Source organism: Salvelinus fontinalis, chromosome 2 (genome assembly GCF_029448725.1).
Source record: "Salvelinus fontinalis isolate EN_2023a chromosome 2, ASM2944872v1, whole genome shotgun sequence".
Classification (NCBI taxonomy): Eukaryota; Metazoa; Chordata; class Actinopteri; order Salmoniformes; family Salmonidae; genus Salvelinus; species Salvelinus fontinalis.
Genome location: NC_074666.1, coordinates 100,614,401 through 100,639,170, shown reverse-complemented (window position 1 = coordinate 100,639,170; position 24,770 = coordinate 100,614,401). Strand labels below are relative to the sequence as shown.

General features: G+C 46.9%; 1 protein-coding gene across 1 annotated transcript; it reads left to right on the top strand.

Moving 5' to 3' along the window:
• Nucleotides 1-2,403: 2,403 nt before the first annotated feature.
• Nucleotides 2,404-24,237, top strand: LOC129867965 (uncharacterized). Its single transcript, XM_055941489.1, has 8 exons — nucleotides 2,404-2,563; nucleotides 6,608-7,086; nucleotides 7,186-7,348; nucleotides 11,345-11,638; nucleotides 12,142-12,630; nucleotides 12,993-13,138; nucleotides 21,926-22,100; nucleotides 22,302-24,237. Exons 1-8 carry the CDS (start codon nucleotides 2,404-2,406, stop codon nucleotides 22,583-22,585), a joined length of 2,190 nt encoding a protein of 729 aa, XP_055797464.1. The 3' UTR covers nucleotides 22,586-24,237.
• The last annotated feature ends 533 nt before the right edge of the window (nucleotides 24,238-24,770 follow it).

Genomic DNA, 24,770 nt, shown 5'->3' with positions numbered 1-24,770 from the left:
TCCATGTAATGTAAAATAACCAGTATTCAGTCATAGTGCTGGTCTAGGATCAGGTCCCCCCTGTCCATGTAATCTAAAATAACCAATATTCAGTCATAGAGCTGGTCTAGGATCAGGTCCCCCCTGTCCATGTAATGTAAAATAACCAGTATTCAGAGTCATAGAGCTGGTCTAGGATCAGGTCCCCCCTTTCCAAGTAATGTAAATGACCATTATTCAGAGTCATAGAGCTGGTCTAGGATCAGGTCCCCCCTGTCCATGTAATCTAAAAGGACCAGTATTCAGTCATAGTGCTGGTCTAGGATCAGGTCCTCCCTGTCCATGTAATCTAAAAGGACCATTATTCAGTCATAGTGCTGGTCTAGGATCAGGTCCTCCCTGTCTATGTAATCTAAAAGGACCAGTTTTCAGAGTCATAGAGTAGGAGTGCTGGTCTAGGATCAGGTCCCCCCTGTCCATGTAATCTAAAAAGCATTCAGTCATAGAGCTGGTCTAGGATCAGGTCCCCCCCTGTCCATGTAATCTAAAATAACCAGTATTCAGAGTCATAGAGCTGGTCTAGGATCAGGTACCACCTGTCCATGTAATCTAAAAGGGACAGTTTTCAGAGTCATAGAGTAGGAGTGCTGGTCTAGGATCAGGTCCCACCTGTCCATGTAATCTAAAAGAACCAGTATTCAGTCATTGAGCTGGTCTAGGATCAGGTCCCCCTGTCCATGTAATCTAAAAAGTATTCAGTCATAGAGCTGGTCTAGGATCAGGTCCTCCCTGTCCATGTAATCTAAAAGGACCAGTATTCAGAGTCATAGAGCTGGTCTAGGATCAGGTCCCCCCTGTCCATGTAATCTAAAAGGACCAGTATTCAGAGTCATAGAGCTGGTCTAGGATCAGGTCCCCCCTGTCCATGTAATCTAAAAGGACCAGTATTCAGTCATAGAGCTGGTCTAGGATCAGGTCCCCCCTGTCCATGTAATCTAAAAAGTATTCAGTCATAGAGCTGGTCTAGGATCAGGTCCCCCCTGTCCATGTAATCTAAAAGGACCAGTATTCAGAGTCATAGAGCTGGTCTAGGATCAGGTCCCCCCTGTCCATGTAATCTAAAAGGACCAGTATTCAGAGTCATAGAGCTGGTCTAGGATCAGGTCCCCCCTGTCCATGTAATCTAAAAAGTATTCAGTCATAGAGCTGGTCTAGGATCAGGTCCCCCCCTGTCCATGTAATCTAAAAGAACCAGTATTCAGAGTCATAGAGCTGGTCTAGGATCAGGTCCCACCTGTCCATGTAATCTAAAAGGGACAGTATTCAGAGTCATAGAGTAGGAGTGCTGGTCTAGGATCAGGTCCCCCCTGTCCATGTAATCTAAAAGAACCAGTATTCAGTCATAGAGCTGATCTAGGATCAGGTCCCCCCTGTTCATGTAATCTAAAAGGACCAGTATTCAGTCATTGAGCTGGTCTAGGATCAGGTCCCCCTGTCCATGTAATCTAAAAAGTATTCAGTCATAGAGCTGGTCTAGGATCAGGTCCCCCCCTGTCCATGTAATCTAAAAGGACCAGTATTCAGTCATAGAGCTGGTCTAGGATCAGGTCCCCCTGTCCATGTAATCTAAAAAGTATTCAGTCACAGAGCTGGTCTAGGATGAGGTCCCCCTGTCCATGTAATCTAAAAGAACCAGTATTCAGAGTCATAGAGCTGGTCTAGGATCAGGTCCCCCTGTCCATGTAATCTAAAAGGACCACTATTCAGAGTCATAGAGTAGGAGTGCTGGTCTAGGATCAGGTCCCCCCTGTCTATGTAATCTAAAAAGCATTCAGTCATAGAGCTGGTCTAGGATCAGGTCCCCCCTGTCCATGTAATCTAAAAAGCATTCAGTCATAGAGCTGGTCTAGGATCAGGTCCCCCCCTGTCCATGTAATCTAAAAGATCCAGTATTCAGAGTCATAGAGCTGGTCTAGGATCAGGTCCCCCTGTCCATGTAATCTAAAAGGACCAGTATTCAGAGTCATAGAGTAGGAGTGCTGATCTAGGATCAGGTCCCCTTGTCCATGTAATCTTATTCATTATGATTCTAAGGATTAAAACTGATCCTAGATCATAACACTGATGCAGAGACACTATGCCATGTCCGTTTGTGGTATTACAACATACACTCCCGAAGTTACTTCAAACAAACAACACTGCTTTTTCCCTCAGACATCATTGCATCACGGGACGTGATAGAACAGCAGAGTGTGTAGTGTTTTTGTTTCACCACGTTGCGTGATGCTCCTCACCTCCACTTGATCAACAAAACAAAAACAATGACAACGTCGGTGGGGCGGACAGTGGCGCGGCTTCCATCTTTTATTGATCTTAAATGTTCTCCTCATTCCTCAGATCAATATTCCTTGTTCTGTGAGAGCAATGGCCAGGTCAGAGAATATCCCTCTGGAGGAGGAGATGGTGAGCATCCTGGAACAATGCGGGCCAGCACTGACATATGTCCTGCATAGCAAGTTTGGATGTACTGCTTTGCTCCATGGTGTTGATGCCGGTGCAGGTGCAATGAAGTTCAAGAAGCCAGGTGAGGAAAAGTTTTCTACCCAGCTGTCAAAGGGCCTCAACAGTAAAACAACAGTGAAAAATAACAGTAGCGAAGCTATATACAGTAGCGAGGCTATAACAGTAGCGCGGCTACATACAGACACCAGTTAGTCGGGCTGATTGAGGTAGTATGTACATGTAGATATGGTTAAAGTGACTATGCATATATAATAAACAGAGAGTAGCAGTAGCGTAAAAAGAGGGATTTGGGGGGGGGGGGGGGGGGGGGGCCACAATGCAAATAGTCCGGGTAGCCATTTGATTACCTGTTCAGTAGTCTTATGGCTTGGGGGTAAAAACTGTTGAGAAGCCTTTTTGTCCTAGACTTGGCACTCCGGTACCGCTTGCCATGTGGTAGTAGCGAGAACAGTCTATGACTGGGGTGGCTGGGGTCTTTGACAATTCTTAGGGCCTTCCTCTGACACCGCCTGGTGTAGAGGTCCTGGATGGCAGGCAGCTTTGCCCCAGTGATGTATTGGGCCGTACGCACTACCCTCTGTAGTGCCTTGCGGTAGGGGGCCGAGCAATTGCCGTTCCAGGCAGGGACACAACCAGTCAGGATGCTCTCGATGTTGCAGCTGTAGAACCTTTTGAGGATCTGAGGACCCATGCCAAATCTTTTTAGTTTCCTGAGGGGGGGATAGGCTTTGTCGTGCCCTCTTCACGACTGTCTTGGTGTGTTTGGACCATTCTAGTTTGTTGGTGATGTGGACACCAAGGAACTTGAAGCTCTCAACCTGCTCCACTACAGCCCCGTCGATGAGAATGGGGGCGTGCTCGGTCCTCCTTTTCCTGTAGTCCACAATCATTTCCTTAGTCTCGGTTACGTTGAGGGATAGGTTGTTATTCTGGCACCACCCAGCCAGGTCTCTGACCTCCTCCCTATAGGCTGTCTCGTCATTGTCGGTGATCAGGCCTACCACTGTTGTGTCGTCTGCAAAATTAATGATGGTGTTTGGAGTCGTGTCTGGCCATGGAGTCGTGTCTGGCCATGCAGTCGTGGGTGAACAGGGAATACAGGAGAGGACTGAGCACACACCCCTGAGGGGCCCCAGAGTTGAGGATCAGCGTGGCAGATGTGTTGCTACCTACCCTCCCCACCTGGGGGCGGCCCGTCAGGAAGTCCAGGATCAAGTTGCAGAGGGAGGTGTTTTGTCCCATGATCCTTAGCTTAGTGATGAGCTTTGAGGGTACTATGGTGTTGAACGCTGAGCTGTAGTCAATGAATAGCATTCTCACATAGGTGATCCTTTTGTCCAGGTGAGAAAGGGCAGTGTGGAGTGCAATAGAGATTGCATCATCTGTGGATCTGTTTGGGTGGTATACAAATTAGAGTGGGTCTAGGGTTTCTGGGATAATGGTGTTGATGTGAGCCATGACCAACCTTTCAAAGCACTTCATGACTACAGACGTGAGTGCTACGGGTCTGTAGTAATTTAGGCAGGTTTCCAACGTGTTCTGGGCACAGGGACTATGGTGGTCTGCTTGAAACATGTTGGTATTACAGACTCAATCAGGGACATGTTGAAAATGTTAGTGAAGACACCTGCCAGTTGGTCAGCACATGCCCGGTGGACACGTCCTGGTAATCCTTTTGGCCCCGCAGCCTTGTGAATGTTGACCTGTTTAAAGGTCTTACTCACGTCGGCTACGGAGAGCGTGATCAACAGTCGTCCGGAACAGCTGATGCTCTCATGCATCCCTCAGTGTTGCTTACCTCAAAGCGAGCATAGAAGGGATTTAGCTGGTCTGGTAGGCTCGTGTCACTGGGCAGCTCGCGGCTGTGCTTCCCTTTGTAGTCTGTAATAGTTTGCAGGCCCTGCCACATAAGACAAGCGTCGGAGCCGGTGTAGTACGATTCAATCTTAGCCCTGTATTGATGCTTTGCCTGTTTGATGGTTCGCCGCAGGGCCTAGCAGGATTTCTTATAAGCTTCCGGGTTAGAGTCCCGCACCTTGAAAGCGGCAGCTCTACCCTTTAGCTCAGTGTGAATGTTGCCTGTAATCCATGGCTTCTGGTTGGGGTATGTACGTACAGTCACTGTGGGGACGACGTCCTCGATGCACTTATTGATAAAGCCAGTGACTGATGTGGTGTACTCCTCAATGCCATCGGAAGAATCTCAGAACATGTTCCAGTCTGTGATAGCAAAACAGTCCTGTAGTTTAGCATCTGCTTCATATGACCACTTTTTGTTGTAGACCGAGTCACTGGTGCTTCCTGCTTTAAATTTTGCTTGTAAGCAGGAATCAGGAGGATAGAGTTGTGGTCGGATTTACCAAATGGAGGGTGAGGGAGAGCTTTGTACGCGTCTCTGTGTGTGGAGTACAGGTGATCTAGAATTTCTTTCCCTCTGGTTGCACATTTAACATGTTGATGGAAATTAGGTAGAAATTATTTAAGTTTCCCTGCAACTAGAAGCGCCGCCTCTGGGTGAGTGGTTTCCTATTTGCTTATTTCCTTATATAGCTGACTGAGTGCGGTCTTAGTGCCAGCATCTGTCTGTGGTGGTAAATAAACAGCCACAAAAAGTATAGCTGAAAACTCTCTAGGCAAGTAGTGTGGCCTGCAATTTATCACAATATACTCTACATCAGGCGAGCAAAATCTAGAGACTCAATCCGGAGCTGCCGTCCCTCAGTCCGGAGCTGCCGTCCCTCAGTCCGGAGCTGCTGTCCCTCAGTCCGGAGCTACCGTCCCTCAGTCCGGAGCCTCCCCTCATTCCGGAGCTTCCCCTCATTCCGGTGCTGCCCCTTAGTCCGGTGCTGCCCCTTAATCCAGTGGGGTTAATTTGGAGGGTGGTCATTGGGAGGAGGCTACAAAAGCGGGGATTGACTATGGTGGGATGGGGACCACGTCCAGAGCCAGAGCCGCCACCGTGGACAGATGCCCACCCAGACCCTCCCCTAGACTTTAGGTGGTGCGCCCGGAGTTCGCACCTTGAGGGGGGGGGGGGGGGGTTCTGTCACGTTCCTGACCTGTTTTTTCTTTTTCTTATTTGTTTAGTATGGTCAGGGCGTGAGTTGGGGTGGGCATTCTATGTTATGTGTTTCTATGTTTAGATTCATTGTCTATTAGCCTGATATGGTTCTCAATCAGGGACAGGTGTTTTACGTTTCCTCTGATTGAGAACCATATTAAGGTAGGTTGTTCACACTGTTTGTTTGTGGGTGATTGTCTTCCGTGTCTGTGTATGTCGCACCACACGGGACTGTTTCGTTTTCGTTCGTGTATGTAGTCTGTTCCTGTTCGTGCGTTCTTCGTGTTATTATGTAAGTTCGTTTGTTCAGGTCTGTTGACTTCGTTTATTGTTTTGTAGTTTGTTCAAGTGTTCATAGTGTTTCGTCTTGTGTTAATAAATCATTATGTATTCAGCACCCGCTGCGTCTTGGTCCACTCTCTCAACGAAAGACGACCGTTACATCCACAGTATTTCCTACAGTATATCTTACAGTATTTCCTACAGTATATCTCACAGTATTTCCTACAGTGTATCTCACAATATTTCCGACAGTATATTCCACGGTATTTCCTACATTATATCTCACAGTATTTCTTACAGTATTTCCTACAGTATATCTCACAGTATTTCTTACAGTATTTCCTACAGTGTATCTCACAATATTTCCGACAGTATATTCCACGGTATTTCCTACATTATATCTCACAGTATTTCTTACAGTATTTCCTACAGTATATCTCACAGTATTTCTTACAGTATTTCCTACAGTGTATCTCACAATATTTCCGACAGTATATTCCACGGTATTTCCTACATTATATCTCACAGTATTTCTTACAGTATTTCCTACAGTATATCTCACAGTATATCTTACAGTATTTCCTACAGTATATCTCACAATATTTCCGACAGTATATTCCACGGTATTTCCTACATTATATCTCACAGTATTTCTTACAGTATTTCTTACATTATATCTCATTGTATTTATTACAGTATTTCCTACAGTATATCTCCCACAGTGTTTCTTACAGTTTTCTTCTTCTATGTCTCATCTTTAAGTATTTAAGCACGAAACTGTCCATTCCGACTCCAGAGATGCAAGGAAAAGTGTACAACCATTTATCGAGCTCTGCAGTGCCTATCATGAGACATTGAGGGAGGCCAGACGCTGGTATTTGGATGTTTTGTACCCTGCCTCGAAGAATGCAATCACCATTCACAACAATTTCATCCAGCACTTTGGCCAGAGGGAGTTTGAAGAGCTTCTTTCCCTTCAGACCAAGAGGGAAGTTTCCATCGAGGAGAACTTTAAAGATGGCCGCTTTGGATTGACCATCCAGGGGGCTTCTAGAGGGTTCAAAGCTGCTGTGTTAGAGGTGGAAGCCCTGTGCTGCGAAGTCCAAGAGGATTTTGCAAAAGAACAGTTGAGTTTAATGGGCCTGCAATCTCCCATCAGTTCCCCAAGGAAGCCTGTAGATGACAACAGTTCTGACTATAAAGAGAGACAGCAACATTTTCCCGGACTTGAAATTGTCAGGGTGAGTGTCACAAGAAACGATGGATAACATTAAAGGTGCAATCTGTGGTATTCACTGCCTGATAATTCATCAAATATGTCCATGGCTGATGCGTTACAGGTTGAGAAGGTGGAGAACAAAGCTCTGAAGCAGGTCTTTGACCTTAGGAAGAGGCATTTGCAGGTGTCTACCTCTTCTCAGCGAATGTACCAGCGCTTGCCTGTGCAATTCTATGACCTACTCAGCAGAGTGGGCTTTCAGATGGAGTTTGCACCACCTGACGGTAAGAGAGATTCAGATGGAGTTACACCACCTGACGGTTAGAGAGATTCAGAGTTTACACCACCTGACGGTAAGAGAGATTCAGAGTTTACACCACCTGACGGTTAGAGAGATTCAGATGGAGTTACACCACCTGATGGTAAGAGAGATTCAGAGTTTACACCACCTGACGGTTAGAGAGATTCAGAGTTTACACCACCTGACGGTTAGAGAGATTCAGATGGAGTTTACACCACCTGACGGTTAGAGAGATTCAGAGTTTACACCACCTGACGGTTAGAGAGATTCAGATGGAGTTTACACCACCTGACTGTAAGAGAGATTCAGAGTTTACACCACCTGACGGTTAGAGAGATTCAGAGTTTACACCACCTGACGGTTAGAGAGATTCAGATGGAGTTTACACCACCTGACGGTTAGAGAGATTCAGATGGAGTTACACCACCTGACGGTTAGAGAGATTCAGATGGAGTTACACCACCTGATGGTTAGAGAGATTCAGAGTTTACACCACCTGACGGTTAGAGAGATTCAGATGGAGTTACACCACCTGACGGTTAGAGAGATTCAGATGGAGTGTACACCACCTGACGGTTAGAGAGATTCAGATGGAGTTACACCACCTGACGGTTAGAGAGATTCAGATGGAGTTTACATCACCTGACGGTTAGAGAGATTCAGATGGAGTTTACACCACCTGACGGTTAGAGAGATTCAGAGTTTACACCACCTGACGGTTAGAGAGATTCAGATGGAGTTTACACCACCTGATGGTTAGAGAGATTCAGATGGAGTTTACACCACCTGATGGTTAGAGAGATTCAGATGGAGTTTACACCACCTGATGGTTAGAGAGATTCAGATGGAGTTTACACCACCTGACGGTTAGAGAGATTCAGAGTTTACACCACCTGATGGTAAGAGAGATTCAGAGTTTACACCACCTGACGGTTAGAGAGATTCAGAGTTTACACCACCTGACGGTTAGAGAGATTCAGATGGAGTTTACACCACCTGACGGTTAGAGAGATTCAGAGTTTACACCACCTGACGGTGAGAGAGATTCAGAGTTTACACCACCTGACGGTTAGAGAGATTCAGATGGAGTTTACACCACCTGACGGTTAGAGAGATTCAGATGGAGTTTACACCACCTGACGGTTAGAGAGATTCAGATGGAGTTTACACCACCTGACGGTGAGAGAGATTCAGAGTTTACACCACCTGACGGTGAGAGAGATTCAGATGGAGTTTACACCACCTGACGGTTAGAGAGATTCAGATGGAGTTTACACCACCTGACGGTGAGAGAGATTCAGATGGAGTTTACACCACCTGACGGTGAGAGAGATTCAGAGTTTACACCACCTGACGGTTAGAGAGATTCAGATGGAGTTTACACCACCTGACGGTTAGAGAGATTCAGATGGAGTTACACCACCTGACGGTTAGAGAGATTCAGAGTTTACACCACCACATTTTAAGGTCAACCCTGTTGCGTGAACTGAACTCTCGTTTTAATATGGTTAAACTTCCTATTCCTTCCTTTTTTTCTAAATAAACATTGAACATCAACATGTTCAGGCTCCTGAGTGGTGCAGAGGCACCTCATCTCAGTGCTAGAGGAGTCACTACAGACCCTGGTTCAGGCTCCTGAGTGGTGCAGCGGCACCGCATCTCAGTGCTAGAGGAGTCACTACAGAGCCTGGTTCAGGCTCCTGAGTGGTGCAGAGGCACCGCATCTCAGTGCTAGAGGAGTCACTACAGAGCCTGGTTCAGGCTCCCGAGTGGTGCAGCGGTCTAAGGCACCGCATCTCAGTGCTAGAGGAGTCACTACAGAGCCTGGTTCAGGCTCCCGAGTGGTGCAGCGGTCTAAGGCACCGCATCTCAGTGCTAGAGGCGTCACTACAGACACCTTGGTTTGATTCCAGGCTGTATCATAACCGGCTGTGATTGGGAGTCCCATAGGGCGGCGCACAATTGGCCCAGTGTCGTCCGAGTTTGGACGGTGTACCCCGTCATTGTATAAAGAATTTGTTCTTAACTGACTTGCCTAGTTAAATAAATTATCAATCATAGTGTATAAGCAGGTGAGCTGGTTTTATTATTTTTGGCCATTTTCTGGTGATTTGTGGTGGAAAAATTAGCCTATCGAGCATAACACAATCAAACCTTTTACCCATAGGCTAGACATTTTTTTTTGTGAAGCTTGCACTCAATTGACCCTCCCTGTTGCACACAACTAGCTTCCATTCCACATGTCACAACTAGCTTCCATTCCCCCTGTCACAACTAGCTTCCATTCCCCCTGTCACAACTAGCTTCCATTCCCCCTGTCACAACTAGCTTCCATTCCACATGTCACAACTAGCTTCCATTCCCCCTGTCACAACTAGCTTCCATTCCCCCTGTCACAACTAGCTTCCATTCCCCCTGTCACAACTAGCTTCCATTCCCTCTGTCACAACTAGCTTCCATTCCCCGTCACAATTAGCTTCCATTCCACATGTCACAACTAACTTCCATTCCACATGTCACAACTAGCTTCCATTCCCCCTGTCACAACTAGCTTCCATTCCACATGTCACAACTAGCTTCCATTCCCCCTGTCACAACTAGCTTCCATTCCACATGTCACAACTAGCTTCCATTCCCCCTGTCACAACTAGCTTCCATTCCCCCTGTCACAACTAGCTTCCATTCCCTCTGTCACAATTAGCTTCCATTCCCCCTGTCACAACTAGCTTCCATTCCCTCTGTCACAATTAGCTTCCATTCCCCCTATCACAACTAGCTTCCATTCCACATGTCACAACTAACTTCCATTCCCCCTATCACAACTAGCTTTCATTCTCCATCACAACTAGCTTCCATTCCACATGTCAAAACTAGCTTCCATTCCCCCTGTCTGTTAGTGGAATTAAATAATTCCTCTAATATACTCATTCATTAAATTCAATCAGTCTATTTATAAGAATTTGTAAGATACTTATTAACATAAAATAGACAGGATACAGTCTTATTAAAATTAGATAATAGTGTTTATTCTCGGAGCACGCTGCCATTTGATCATAAACACAGGTTTATATACAAGATATGACGTCATAGGTTACAGTATAAGTCTCATTGTCCTGACAAATAGAAAACAGGTTCAAAAGTTCATTCCAACTTCACAGGGCACTCACATGACACACAATATAATCATTTATCCTGAAGGCTCACTATAATTGATTACCACTTTAGCAGACAACTCAAGATAATGGAAGACCTAAAAAGTTACCCACAGCCTTATCTAAACACCTCAGGGCTAAGTTGGGTCAGTTCAACCATAGTTTAACGACCCTTTCTGCTTATTTTATGACCCACAACACAAATCTCTTTTCACCAGGCATGCAGAGTTCAATTAGTTATAGTTTTATCTAAAGCTAGAATTTGTTTTAACTATTTATTTACAGAATTCCTAACACTGTCACAACTAGCTTCCATTCCCCCTGTCACAACTAGCTTCCATTCCCCCTGTCACAACTAGCTTCCATTCCACATGTCACAACTAGCTTCCATTCCCCCTGTCACAACTAGCTTCCATTCCACATGTCACAATTAGCTTCCATTCCACATGTCACAACTAGCTTCCATTCCACATGTCACAAGGGACAATTTATGGCTGATTTAAGATGAAAACCTCTACCATGTTACCTTAATGGCACTTTAGTATTTGATTATTATTTAACGCCTTGAGATTGGAAAACATGTTTTTTTATGACAGAATGTTAACATGAGGTGTAATAAATAGTTACACTAGCCGACATGTACTCTATCCGTGGGTCTACCGCAATCAGAATATGCAGGTCGGCAACTTTCACTAGTCTTTTTCAGTCACAACACATACCTATTCCTGGTGTGTAGCTAGAATAACACACAACCGTCACAAAATGGTTTTATGTTGCCATGCAGTCCACTTTCTCTGATGTTGTGCAAGAATATGTTTCATCCACAGAGCAAAAGCTGGGAGAGGGGATCTACTTCAGCGGCAGCGTGCATGGGGCAGAGAGGCTGTGGAAGGGCTCAGCTGACGAGGAGTACCTGTACTTCATTGAGGCACAGGTGCTGACTGGCAAGTCAATTGTTGGCTGTCCAGGTCTCATCGTGCCTCCTCCCTTTGCCAGAGACCCACTCACCCTGTATGACAGTGTGAAAGGAGGCGGAGACACCTGGGTCATCTTTAATGGTCACCAGGCTCTACCTGAATATCTGATCACCTGCAAAAAGCCTACATACGTAAAACCTCACGGTAAGACATTCTATATGACGTTCTACTTGACGTTCCACATGACGTTCCACATGACGTTCCACTTGACGTTCCACATGACGTTCCACATGACGTTCCACATGACGTTCCACTTGACGTTCCACATGACGTTCCACATGACGTTTCACATGACGTTCCACTTGACGTTCTACACGACGTTCTACTTGACATTCTATAGAATACCCTATTACTTCATTAAAACAGTGTGTTGTGTCCCATATGGTAGCCTAGTGGTTAGAGCATTGGGCCAGTAAACTAAAGGTTGCTGGATCAAATCCCTGACCTGACAAGGTCAAAATCTGTTGTTCTGCCCTTGAGCAAGGCAGTTAACCCACTGCTCCCTTGGTGCTGTTGATGTTTATTTATTAAGGCAGCTCCCTGCACCTCTTTGATTCAGAGGGGGTAAATGCGGAAGACACATTTCAGTGGCATTCAGTTGTACCACTGACTAGGTATCCCCCCCACTTTTCCTTTTATTCTCACAGCATTGTTCAACTGGGGTAAAGCTAAAAAGCCACAAAAGAATGAGGACATTGTCATCAAGGGCCGGGAAGTGGATCCGGCTGTCTTCCACATTTCTTCCAAAGTGGATCGTTGGATCAAGGACCTGAACCTAAAGGAACCAGAGAGCAGCAGCATCCCACACGACGCTGTCTACCTGTCCGAATCCAACCGCCACCGCATCCATGCCATGAGAATCCAGGAAACGCTGAGGAAGGCCAGGGACAAAGAGTCCTTCAACTGGAACATTAAAGTGCCTAGTAACATGGTGGATTGGCAGCAGCAGCCAGGGGGGCAGTACCAGAGGATCCACCCCATCCATAACTTCCATCTGCAGCAGGCGCTGGAGAGGAAGCAGCCCCGTGTGGAGGTCTCTGTCCGGGGGAAAATGTGCAAGTTCACCCTGCCTGACAGGGCTGCTAACAAGACAAGTGGAAACATCCTCAAAAGCAGACAAATCGACAAGTTAGCAGGTACAGGTTGGTGTATTCCACACAGAGTTAATTTTCTATTTTAACCTTAGTTAACAAGGGGATAAGCTCAGTTCAAGTTCAACACGTCCATTAGCCGGAAGTCTATTTGCATTTTCTTAACCTTTGTATTCTGTTCATGGATACCATTATTGTGAGGAAGGTAAAATTTTTAGAGCAGTGGAAACAACTATTACATGGGCAGATGCTTCGCTAAGACTGTTCTACTTCCCCGTGGCACTATCCTATCCTGTATACAACTATGTATGCCCGGCTAGTGTTAGCATGATGGTTAAGTGTGACATGATTTTCTTATGGGAAATGCTAACTGTTCACCAACTTAGAAATAACTGTGTTTGCTCTAGCTCAACCTATTGAGAGTCTCCCTCAGCATTGGGATGCCATGCCAGCCAACACGTCCTGCCTGTCCTGCCTCATCCAGCCAGGAAGCCCAGAGCACAATGAAGTTTTAAACCTGTTCCGAGCCACCTGCCCCAACAAAGTTATAAAGGTAGGCTACCTGTTTTCCAAAATACACTTCCATTGTAGTTATTTTTATGTCTTCGGATGTTCTAGATGTTATCTGCATGGCTGTGTGAGTAATGGGTTGATTAGTTCAGGGTGACTCATTTGTTGGTCTCTCGCCTTCTGACTAGGTTCCTGTCTTTCTAGGGAGTTTTTCCTAGCCACCGTGCTTCTACACCTGCATTGCTTGCTGTTTGGGATTTTAGTCTGGGTTTCAAATCAAATCAAATGTATTTATATAGCCCTTCTTACATCAGCTGATATCTCAAAGTGCTGTACAGAAACCCAGCCTAAAACCCCAAACAGCAAGCAATGCAGGCGTAGAAGCACGGTGGCTAGGAAAAACTCCCTAGAAAGGCCAAAACCTAGGAAGAAACCTAGAGAGGAACCAGGCTCTGAGGGGTGGCCAGTCCTCTTCTGGCTGTGCCGGGTTGAGATTATAACAGAACATGGCCAAGATGTTCAAATGTTCATAAATGACCAGCATGGTCAAATAATAATCACAGTAGTTGTCGAGGGTGCAGCAAGTCAGCACTTCAGGAGTAAATGTCAGTTGGCTTTTCATAGCCGATCATTAAGAGTATCTCTACCACTCCTGCTGTCTCTAGAGAATTGAAAACAGCAGGTCTGGGACAGGTAGCACGTCCGGTGAACAGGTCAGGGTTCCATAGCCGCAGGCATAACAGTTGAAACTGGAGCAGCAGCACGGCCAGATGGACTGGGGACAGCAAGGAGTCATCATGCCAGGTCGTCCTGAGGCATGGTCCTAGGGCTCAGGTCCTCCGAGAGAGAGAAAAAAGAGAGAAAGAGAGAATTAGAGAGAGCATACTAAAATTCACACAGGACACCGGATAAGACACCGGATAAGACAGTACTCCAGATATAACAAACTGATCCTAGCCCCCCGACACATAAACTACTGCAGCATAAATACTGGAGGCTGAGACAGGAGGGGTCAGGAGACACTGTGGCCCCATCCGATGATACCCCCGGACAGGGCCAAACAGGAAGGATATAACCCCACCCACTTTGCCAAAGCACAGCCCCCACACCACTAGAGGGATATCTTCAGCCACCAACTTACCATCCTGAGACAAGGCCGAGTATAGCCCACAAAGATCTTCGCCACGGCACAACCCAAGGGGGGGGGGGAGGGCGCCAACCCAGACAGGAAGATCACGTCAGTGACTCAACCCACTCAAGTGACGCACCCCTCCTAGGGACGGCATGAAAGAGCACAAGTAAGCCAGTGACTCATAACCTGTAATAGGGTTAGAGGCAGAGAATCCCAGTGGAGAGAGGGGAACCGGCCAGGCAGAGACAGCAAGGGCGGTTCAATGCTCCAGAGCCTTTCCGTTCACCTTCACACTCCTGGGCCAGACTACACTCAATCATATGACCCACTGAAGAGATGAGTCTTCAGTAAAGACTTAAAGGTTGAGACCGAGTCTGCGTCTCTCACATGGGTAGGCAGACCATTCCATAAAAATGGAGCTCTATAGGAGAAAGCCCTGCCTCCAGCTGTTTGCTTAGAAATTCTAGGGACAATTTGGAGGTCTGCGTCTTGTGACCGTAGCGTACGTGTAGATATGTACGGCAGGACCAAATCGGAAAGATAGGTAGGAGCAAGCCCATGTAATGCTTTGTAGGTTAGCAGTAAAACCTTGAAATCAGCCCTTGCCTTAACAGGAAGCCAGTGTAGGGAGGCTAGCACTGGAGTAATATGATCACATCTTTTGGTTCTAGTCAGGATTCTAGCAGCCTGACTGAAGTTTATTTAGTGCTTTATCTGGGTAGCCGAAAAGTAGAGCATTGCAGTAGTCTAACCTAGAAGTAACAAAAGCATGGATTAATTTTTCAGCATAATTTTTGGACAAAGTTTCTGATTTTTGCAATGTTACGTAGATGGAAAAAAGCTGTCCTTGAAACAGTCTTGATATGTTCGTCAAAAGAGAGATCAGGGTCCAGAGTAACGCTGAGGTCCTTCACAGTTTTATTTGAGACGACTGTACAACCATCAAGATTAATTGTCAGAGTCAACAGAAGATCTCTTTGTTTCTTGGGACCTAGAACAATCATCTCTGTTTTGTCCGAGTTTAAAAGTAGAAAGTTTGCAGCCATCCACTTCCTTATGTCTGAAACACAGTGTAACGAGTATTACCGAAGGTGGCCTTCCTTCCTGTTCGAGTGGCGCTCGGCGGTCGTCGTCGCCGGTCTACTAGCTGCCACCGATCCTTTTTTCCTTTTCGTTTGGTTTTGTCTAATTGATTTCACCTGTTTATTGTTTGGTTGTTAGGGTGGTGTTATTTAAGTTCGTTTAGCCCGTTTATGTTTGTGCGGGCTTGTTTCTCTGTTTGTATGTTGAGGTTGCTATTTTTCATTGGGGTTTTCCACAGACTGAATTTATGTTTCCAGTTTTGGACTTTATTCAGGTTGGAGTTGTACGCCAATGTTTTTTGACGTTACCAGTTGTATTTCTGGTTGGACATTAAAAAGTGGTTTTTCCCCGTTACCTTTGCTCTCTGCGCCTGACTCCTTACCTTTGTCCTCATCGAGCGTAACAGAAGCCCGCACCATACAATGGAGCCAGCAGGAGCAGCGACCACCCCTCTCCCCACGATGGAGGAGAGAGTCCTTCATCACACGTCCATCCTTCATCGCATTGGATCAGCAATGGATCTTATGATGGAGAGGATGGATCGTTGGGAGAGGAGTGGTCTCCCTACAAACCCACCTACCCTCCCTCCAGCACCATTACCATCTCCTCCAGCGGGACCCGGTACCAGCGCGTTGCGTATTACGCCTCCTAGCCAGTACGATGGAGCGGCGGCGGGGTGCCAGGGATTCCTGCTACAATTAGACCTGTACCTGGCCACCGTTCGACCGGCTCCCTCGGATGAGGAGAGCGTGAGTGTCCTCGTCTCCTGCCTGACGGGTAGAGCCCTAGAGTGGGCCAATGCGGTTTGGAACGGGGCCGACTCAGCGAGGGGCCACTACCCGGAGTTCACCCGCCGTTTTCGGGCCGTGTTCGATCACCCTCCAGATGGCCGAGCGGCGGGTGAGAGACTGTTCTATCTACGACAGGGGACGAGGAGCGCGCAGGACTTCGCGCTGGATTTCCGGACCTTGGCTGCTGGAGCAGGATGGAACGACAGGGCCCTGATAGACCATTACAGGTGTAGCCTGAGAGAGGACGTCCGCAGAGAGCTGGCTTGTCGGGACACTACGCTAAGTTTGGATGAACTAATAGACATGTCTATCCGGTTAGACCATCTGCTAGCTGCTCGCGGACGTTCTGAAAGGGTCCTGTCCGTTCCATCTCCTGACCCTCCTGCTCCCATCCCGATGGAGCTAGGAGGGGCAGCATCTAGGGAGATCGGAGGAGGCTCCTCCTGTACCAGTTGTGGCCGAAGAGGGCACACTTCCGGTCGGTGCTGGAGGAGTTCATCTGGGAATAGAGAGGGCAGGCAGAACACTCCTCGGTCACCTCAGGTGAGTCAGCACCACACTCTCCCAGAGCTTCCTGTTGGTCACATGTTTTTGTTAATATGCTTCCTTAAATTTTTTCCCTCTCTCCAGCATAAGGCGCTAGTCGATTCAGGCGCAGCTGGGAATTTTATAGATCGCGGACTCGCTCAGAGGTTGAGGATTCCGTTAGTTAAGGTTGACCCCCCTTTTTCTGTGCATTCTTTAGATAGTCGACCGTTAGGGTCAGGCCTGGTCAGGGAGTCCACAATTCCTTTGGAGATGATTACGCAGGGGAATCATAAGGAACGGATTAGTCTGTTTCTTATCGATTCACCTGCGTTTCCGGTGGTGCTGGGAATTCCTTGGCTGGCTATTCACAATCCGACGATTTCGTGGAAACAGGGAGCTCTACAGGGGTGGTCTGATGAGTGTTCAGGCAGGTGTGTAGGAGTTTCCATCGGTGCGACAACGGTGGAGAGTCCAGACCAGGTTTCCACCGTGCGCATTCCCGCTGAGTATGCCGATTTGGCTATCGCCTTCAGTAAAAAGAAGGCGACCCAATTACCTCCCCATCGACAGGGGGATTGCGTGATAAACCTCCAGGTAAACGCTGCACTTCCCAGGAGTCATGTGTATCCTTTGTCCCAGGAGGAGACGTTGGCTATGGAGACATATGTCACGGAAGCTCTGGGACAAGGATTCATTCGGCCCTCCATGTCACCCGTCTCTTCGAGTTTCTTTTTTGTGAAGAAAAAGGATGGTGGGTTGCGTCCGTGTATTGATTATCGAGGTCTCAATTCCATCCCGGTGGGTTTTAGTTACCCACTACCTCTCATCGCTACGGCGATGGAATCATTCCACGGAGCACGGTTCTTCACGAAACTGGATCTCAGGAGCGCGTATAATCTGGTGCGTATTCGGGAGGGAGATGAGTGGAAAACCGCGTTTAGTACTACATCGGGCCATTATGAGTACCTCGTCATGCCGTACGGGTTAAAGAATGCTCCAGCTGTCTTTCAATCCTTTGTTGACGAGATTCTCAGAGACCTGCACGGACAGGGTGTGGTGGTGTATATTGACGATATTTTGATCTACTCCGCTACACGCGCCGCGCATGTGTCTCTGGTGCGCAAGGTTCTTGGGCGACTGCTGGAGCATGACTTGTACGTGAAGGCGGAGAAATGTGAGTTTTCTAAACAAGCCGTTTCCTTCCTGGGTTACCGCATTTCCAGCTCGGGGGTGGATATAGGGGGTGACCGCGTAAAAGCCGTGCGTAATTGGCCGACTCCGACCACGGTAAAAGAGGTGCAGCGGTTCTTAGGGTTTGCCAATTACTACCGGAGGTTATCCGGGGTTTTGGTCAGGTAGCAGCCCCTATTACCTCACTCCTGAAGGGGGGGCCGGTGCGTTTGCAGTGGTCGGCAGAGGCAGACAGGGCCTTCTGTAGGTTGAAGGTGCTGTTTACCGAGGCGCCAGTGTTGGCGCATCCGGACCCTTCTTTGGCGTTTATAGTAGAGGTGGACGCATCCGAGGCTGGGGTTGGAGCGGTGCTCTCACAGCGCTCGGGTGTGCCACCAAAACTCCGCCCTTGTGCTTTTTTTTCGAAAAAGCTTGGGCCAGCGGAGCGGAATTATGATGTGGGGGATAGGGAGTTGTTGGCTATGGTTAAGGCCTTGAAGGTGTGAAGACACTGGCTTGAGGGGGCTAAGCACCCTTTCCTCATCTGGACTGACCACCGTAACCTGGAGTATATTCGATCAGCTAAGAGACTGAATCCGCGTCAGGCAAGGTGGGCCATGTATTTCACCAGATTTCGTTTTACTATCTCGTATCGACCAGGTTCCCTGAATACTAAGGCCGACGCGCTGTCTCGCCTCTATGACTCAGAGGAGCGGTCCATCGATCCTACTCCCATCATTCCGGCGGCCAAGTTGGTGGCACCGATAGTATGGGAGGTGGACGCGGACATCGCGCGGGCGTTAAGGGAGGAACCTGCGCCTCCACAGTGCCCGGAGGGGCGTAGGTATGTACCGCTCGCTGTTCGTGATCAATTGATTCGATGGGCTCATAGTATACTCTCGTCGGGTCACCCGGGTATTTCGAGGACAGTGCGAGGTCTTAGGGGGAAGTACTGGTGGCCCACCTTGGAGAAGGATGTGCGATTCTATGTCTCTTCCTGTTCGGTGTGCGCTCAGAGTAAGGCTCCTAGGCACCTGCCTCGAGGGAAGTTACAACCCCTCCCCGTTCCACAACGGCCGTGGTCCCATCTTTCGTTAGATTTTCTGACTGACTTACCTCCATCTCAGGGGAACACTACGATCCTGGTCGTTGTGGATCGGTTCTCTAAGTCCTGCCGTCTTATCCCGTTGCCCGGTCTCCCTACGGCCCTGCAGACTGCGGAGGCATTATTTACCCATGTCTTCCGGCATTACGGGGTGCCCGAGGATATTGTTTCTGATCGGGGTCCCCAGTTCACTTCCAGAGTATGGAAGGCGTTTATGGAGCATTTGGGGGTCTCGGTCAGCCTTACATCGGGGTATCACCCGGAGAGTAATGGGCAGGTGGAGAGAGTGAACCAGGAGGTGGGTAGGTTTCTGCGGTCGTATTGCCAGGACCGGCCAGGGAGTGGTCAAGATACATCCCTTGGGCAGAGATTGCTCAGAACTCACTAAGCCACTCCTCTACCAACATGTCACCATTTGAGTGTGTGTTGGGGTATCAGCCGGTTCTGGCACCATGGCATCAGAGTCAGACCGAGGCTCCTGCGGTGGAGGAGTGGGTACAGCGCTCTAAGGAGACTTGGAGAGCCGTCCAGGATTCTCTGCGTCAGGCGAGTAGACGGCAGAAGAAGAGCGCTGACCGTCACCGCAGTGAGGCCCCCGTGTTTGCACCGGGGGATCGGGTCTGGCTCTCGACCCGAAACCTGCCCCTCCGCCTGCCCTGCCGGAAGCTGGGTCCGCAGTGTGTAGGGCCATTTAAAGTCCTGAGGAGAATAAATGAGGTGTGTTACCAATTGTTACTTCCTTCTTATTATCGTATTAACCCCTCATTTCATGTGTCTCTCCTCAGGCCGGTGGTAGCTGGTCCCATGCAGGAAGGTGAGGTGCCGGAGGTCCCTCCACCCCCTCTGGATATAGAGGGGTCCCCGGCGTACAGGATAAGGTCTATTCTGGATTCCAGACGTCGGGTGGGGGGCCTTCAGTACCTCGTGGACTGGGAGGGGTATGGTCCGGAGGAGAGGTGCTGGGTCCCGGTGGGGGATATATTGGATCCATCTATGCTGAGAGAGTTCCATCGCCTCCATCCGGATCGCCCTGCGCCTCGGCCCCCGGGTCGTCCTCGAGGCCGGCGTCGGCGCGCTGCGGGAGCTGCGCGTCAGGAGGGGGGTACTGTAACGAGTATTACCGAAGGTGGCCTTCCTTCCTGTTCGAGTGGCGCTCGGCGGTCGTCGTCGCCGGTCTACTAGCTGCCACCGATCCTTTTTTCCTTTTCGTTTGGTTTTGTCTAATTGATTTCACCTGTTTATTGTTTGGTTGTTAGGGTGGTGTTATTTAAGTTCGTTTAGCCCGTTTATGTTTGTGCGGGCTTGTTTCTCTGTTTGTATGTTGAGGTTGCTATTTTTCATTGGGGTTTTCCACAGACTGAATTTATGTTTCCAGTTTTGGACTTTATTCAGGTTGGAGTTGTACGCCAATGTTTTTTGACGTTACCAGTTGTATTTCTGGTTGGACATTAAAAAGTGGTTTTTCCCCGTTACCTTTGCTCTCTGCGCCTGACTCCTTACCTTTGTCCTCATCGAGCGTAACACACAGGCTTCTAGCGAGGGCAATTTTGGGGCTTCACCATGTTTCATTGAAATGTACAGCTGTGTGTCATCCGCATAGCAGTGAAAGTTAACATTATGTTTTCGAATGACATCCCCAAGAGGTAAAATATATAGTGAAAATAATAGTGGTCCTAAAACGGAACCTTGAGGAACACCGAAATTTACAGTTGATTTGTCAGAGGACAAACCATTCACAGAGACAAACTGATATATTTCCGACAGATAAGATCTAACCCACGACAGAACTTGTCCGTGTAGACCAATTTGCGTTTCCAATCTCTCCAAAAGAATGTGGTGATCGATGGTATCAAAAGCAGCACTAAGGTCTAGGAGCACGAGGACAGATGCAGAGCCTCGGTCTGACGCCATTAAAAGGTAATTTACCACCTTCACAAATGCAGTCTCAGTGCTAGGATGGGGTCTAAAACCAGACTGAAGCATTTCGTATACATTGTTTGTCTTCAGGAAGGTAGTGAGTTGCCGCGCAACAGCTTTTACAGTTTTTTTTGAGAGGAATGGAAGATTCGATATATGCCGATAGTTTTTTTTTATTTTCTGGGTCAAGGTTTGGCTTTTTAAAGAGAGGCTTTATTACTGCCACTTTTAGTGAGTTTGGTACACATCCGGTGGATAGAGAGCCGTTTATTATGTTCAACATAGGAGGGCCAAGCACAGGAAGCAGCTCTTTCAGTAGTTTAGTTGGAATAGGGTCCAGTATGCAGCTTGAAGGTTTAGAGGCCATGATTATTTTCATCTTTGTATCAAGAGATATAGTACTAAAACACTTGAGTGTCTCTCTTGATCCTAGGTCCTGGCAAAGTTGTGGAGATCCAGGACAGCTAAGCTCTGGAGGAATACGCAGATTTAAAGAGGAGTCCGTAATTTGCTTTCTAATGATCATGATCTTTTCCTCAAAGAAGTTCATAAATTTATTACTGCTGAAGTGAAAGCCATCCTCACTTGGGGAATGCTGCTTTTTAATTAGCTTTGCGACAGTATCAAAAAGAAATTGAGGATTGTTCTTATTTTCCTCAATTAAGTTGGAAAAATAGGATGATCGAGCAGCAGTGAGGGCTCTTCGATACTGCACAGTACTGTCTTTCCAAGCTAGTCGGAAGACTTCCAGTTTGGTGTGGCGCCATTTCCGTTCCAATTTTCTGTACAGCACTTTTGACATCGGCTGATGTAAAAAGGGCTTTATAATTACATTTGATTTGAATTTGATTTAATTTGAGATCAGTCATATTAAATTGTTTGTTTATTAGAGACTTTGTGTGTTAGTATTTAGTTAAGCACTTAGAAATAATGATGAGGCCCCTCAGCTCATCTAGGTGTCAGCTAGAGGTCAGCTCGCCAGATATTTGTTTGTCTGGATCTTTTTCAGCCCACAATAATAATCGAAGATGTATAGAAGGTATTCAGGATACATTTTAGAGTCTATTAATGGCTCGTATAAAGTGTACCCTCAATTCATTTCAGATTGAGAGGATCCAGAACCCAACCCTGTGGAGGAGTCTCCAGATCAAGAAACATGACATGGAGCTCAGGAACGGTCACCAGAAGAATGAGAAGAGGCTCTTCCATGGAACATGCCACACAACCATCAATCACATCAACAACTATGGCTTCAATCGGAGCTTTGCTGGGAAAAATGGTAAGACAGATACGCACGTTCCATGGACAAGTAGCCTGGTCCCAGATCTGTTTGTCCTGTCTTGCCAACTCCTATGGTTATTGGTAAAAATTATATGTACAATTCTATTGCTCTTGATTTTAAACTTAGCTTGTGCTTCTCATTTACTCAGTCCTGTCTCTGCAATAGTCTGAAAACCCAAGCAATGTATCATTTTTCCAGCTACAGCATTTGGAAACGGCACCTACTTTGCTGTTGGTGCCAGCTACTCTGCCAGTAGCACGTACTCAAGAGCGGATCTCCAAGGGCAGAAGAATATGTACCTATGTCGAGTTCTGACGGGAGATTTCACAGCAGGACGACGTGGGATGACAGTGCCTCCAGCTAAAAGCACCACGACTTTTGAACTCTACAACAGCGTGACAGACAACCCATCAGGGCCATCTATGTTTGTTGTTTTCCATGACAATCAGGCATATCCCGAGTACTTGATCACTTTCTTCTAGACCCTGCGGAGAAAAGCAAAGAAATCAATGCACTTACTAAACTTTCAAAAATCTTCCTTATGATTATGACTACGTCCCTTATAAACTGTTATACACAACTTTTATTGAAGAAATGAAAATGACTGATGTCACTTCTGCATGGAAAAGTGTAACCATTACAGGTTATAATGTAACCCGGTTCAATCTAACCCTAGCCTGAACCACAACCACAACCCTAACCCTAACCCTAACCCTAACCCTAACCCTAGGCTGAACCACAACCACAACCCTAACCCTCAACCACAAACCTAACCCTAGCCTCAACCCTAACCCTAAACCTCAACCACAAACCTAACCCTAGCCTCAACCCTAACCCTAACCCTAACCCTCAACCACAAACCTAACCCTAGCCTCAACCCTAACCCTAAACCTCAACCACAAACCTAACCCTAGCCTCAACCCTAACCCTAACCCTAACCCTCAACCACAAACCTAACCCTAGCCTCAACCCTAACCCTAAACCTCAACCACAAACCTAACCCTAACCCTAACCCTAAACCTCAACCACAAACCTAACCCTAGCCTTAACCCTAAACCTCAACCCCAACCCAAAACCCTAAACCTCAACCACAACCCTAACCCTAACCCTAACCCTAACCCTAACCTCAGCTTCATGTCTACGACCCAGTTCAACCATAACCCTAACCCAAACCACATCCAACCCTATTCCTGCAGCCATATTCTACCCCTTGATTATTTGTAACTTAGACCTCTGCTCTGACATTCTGGGGTTTCATTCTCAATTCTAAAAACTAGATTCTAAAATGGGTGGTTCAAGCTCTGAATGCTGATTGGCTGACAGCCGTGGTATATCAGACCGTTTACCACGGGTATGACAAAACATGTATTTTTACTGCTCTAATTACGTTGGTAACCAGTTTGTAATAGAAATCAGGCACCTCGGGGGGTTGTGGTATATTGGCCATATACCACAAACTCCTCGGGCCTTATTCGACAAAACTTGGTGTGATAGTGAGATAAAAAAAGTTTTATTCTGAACTCACCTGAATGCAGAGAAAGACAGTGAGCGAGTGAAAGCAAGCGAGATCAAGTGAGTGAGAGAGAGCAAGAGAGAGAGAGAGAGAGCGAGAGAGAGAGAGCGAGAGAGAGAGCGAGACAGAGAGAGAGAGAGAGACAGAGAGAGAGAAACAGAGAGAAAGAGAGAGACAGAGAGAGAGAGAGAGAGAGAGAAAGAGAGAGAGAGAGAGAGAGAAACAGAGAGAGAGAGAGAGAGACAGAGAGAGAGCTAGAACTAAGCATGTTTAAGTGGTTTTATAATGGTGAATTGAATTTAATACCCTACAAATAAAACCTAATTATTCTGTATACATTTACGAAGGTAAATAAATATGTTGTTTTTCGCATCAATTCAATGTCTACATTCTCCCTAACAAGGCCTGGCTCCAGAAATACTAGTACAGTCTGTGCAGGGCAGGATTTTGTTCCAACAAAGCATCAACACACTTTCCAGCTAATTGAAATGTTGTTTTTGTGCCCCTCGGCCAATTCAGAAAGCTGATAGAGGACCTTATTACTGATCAATGTGTTTGTTTTTTATGACCTTGTTTTTCTGACTGGTGTATTTTCTGTCATTTCTGTAATTCAGGGCTCATCTGTAAAGAGACCTAGGTCTCAGCATGACTCCCTGATAAAATACAGGTTCAATAAAATAAAAAGGGTCTCGATGATGATTGGTTGGCTTGTTGAATCAGGTGTGTTAGTGCTGGTATCAGTGCTTGACTTGGGTACCGGCACCTTCCTGTTCCTCTTATAGAATATCAGATCAACAGTATAGAGGGGTTGCTGTTCCTCTTATAGAATATCAGATCAACAGAATAGAGGAGTTGCTGTTCCTCTTATAGAATATCAGATCAACAGTATAGAGGAGTTGCTGTTCCTCTTATAGAATATCAGATCAACAGAATAGAGGAGTTGCTGTTCCTCTTATAGAATATCAGATCAACAGTATAGTGGAGTTGCTGTTCCTCTTATAGAATATCAGATCAACAGAATAGAGGAGTTGCTGTTCCTCTTATAGAATATCAGATCAACAGTATAGAGGAGTTGCTGTTCCTCTTATAGAATATCAGATCAACAGTATAGTGGAGTTGCTGTTCCTCTTATAGAATATCAGATCAACAGAATA

Bases quoted from the DNA above. Each gene is read 5' to 3' on its own strand.
- LOC129867965 (XM_055941489.1), top strand. From the start codon at position 2,404: ATGGCCAGGTCAGAGAATATCCCTCTGGAGGAGGAGATGGTGAGCATC. The intron at 7,087-7,185 runs GTGAGTGTCACA...GATGCGTTACAG, and splicing joins CCGGACTTGAAATTGTCAGG to GTTGAGAAGGTGGAGAACAA. The intron at 13,139-21,925 runs GTAGGCTACCTG...AATTCATTTCAG, and splicing joins GCCCCAACAAAGTTATAAAG to ATTGAGAGGATCCAGAACCC.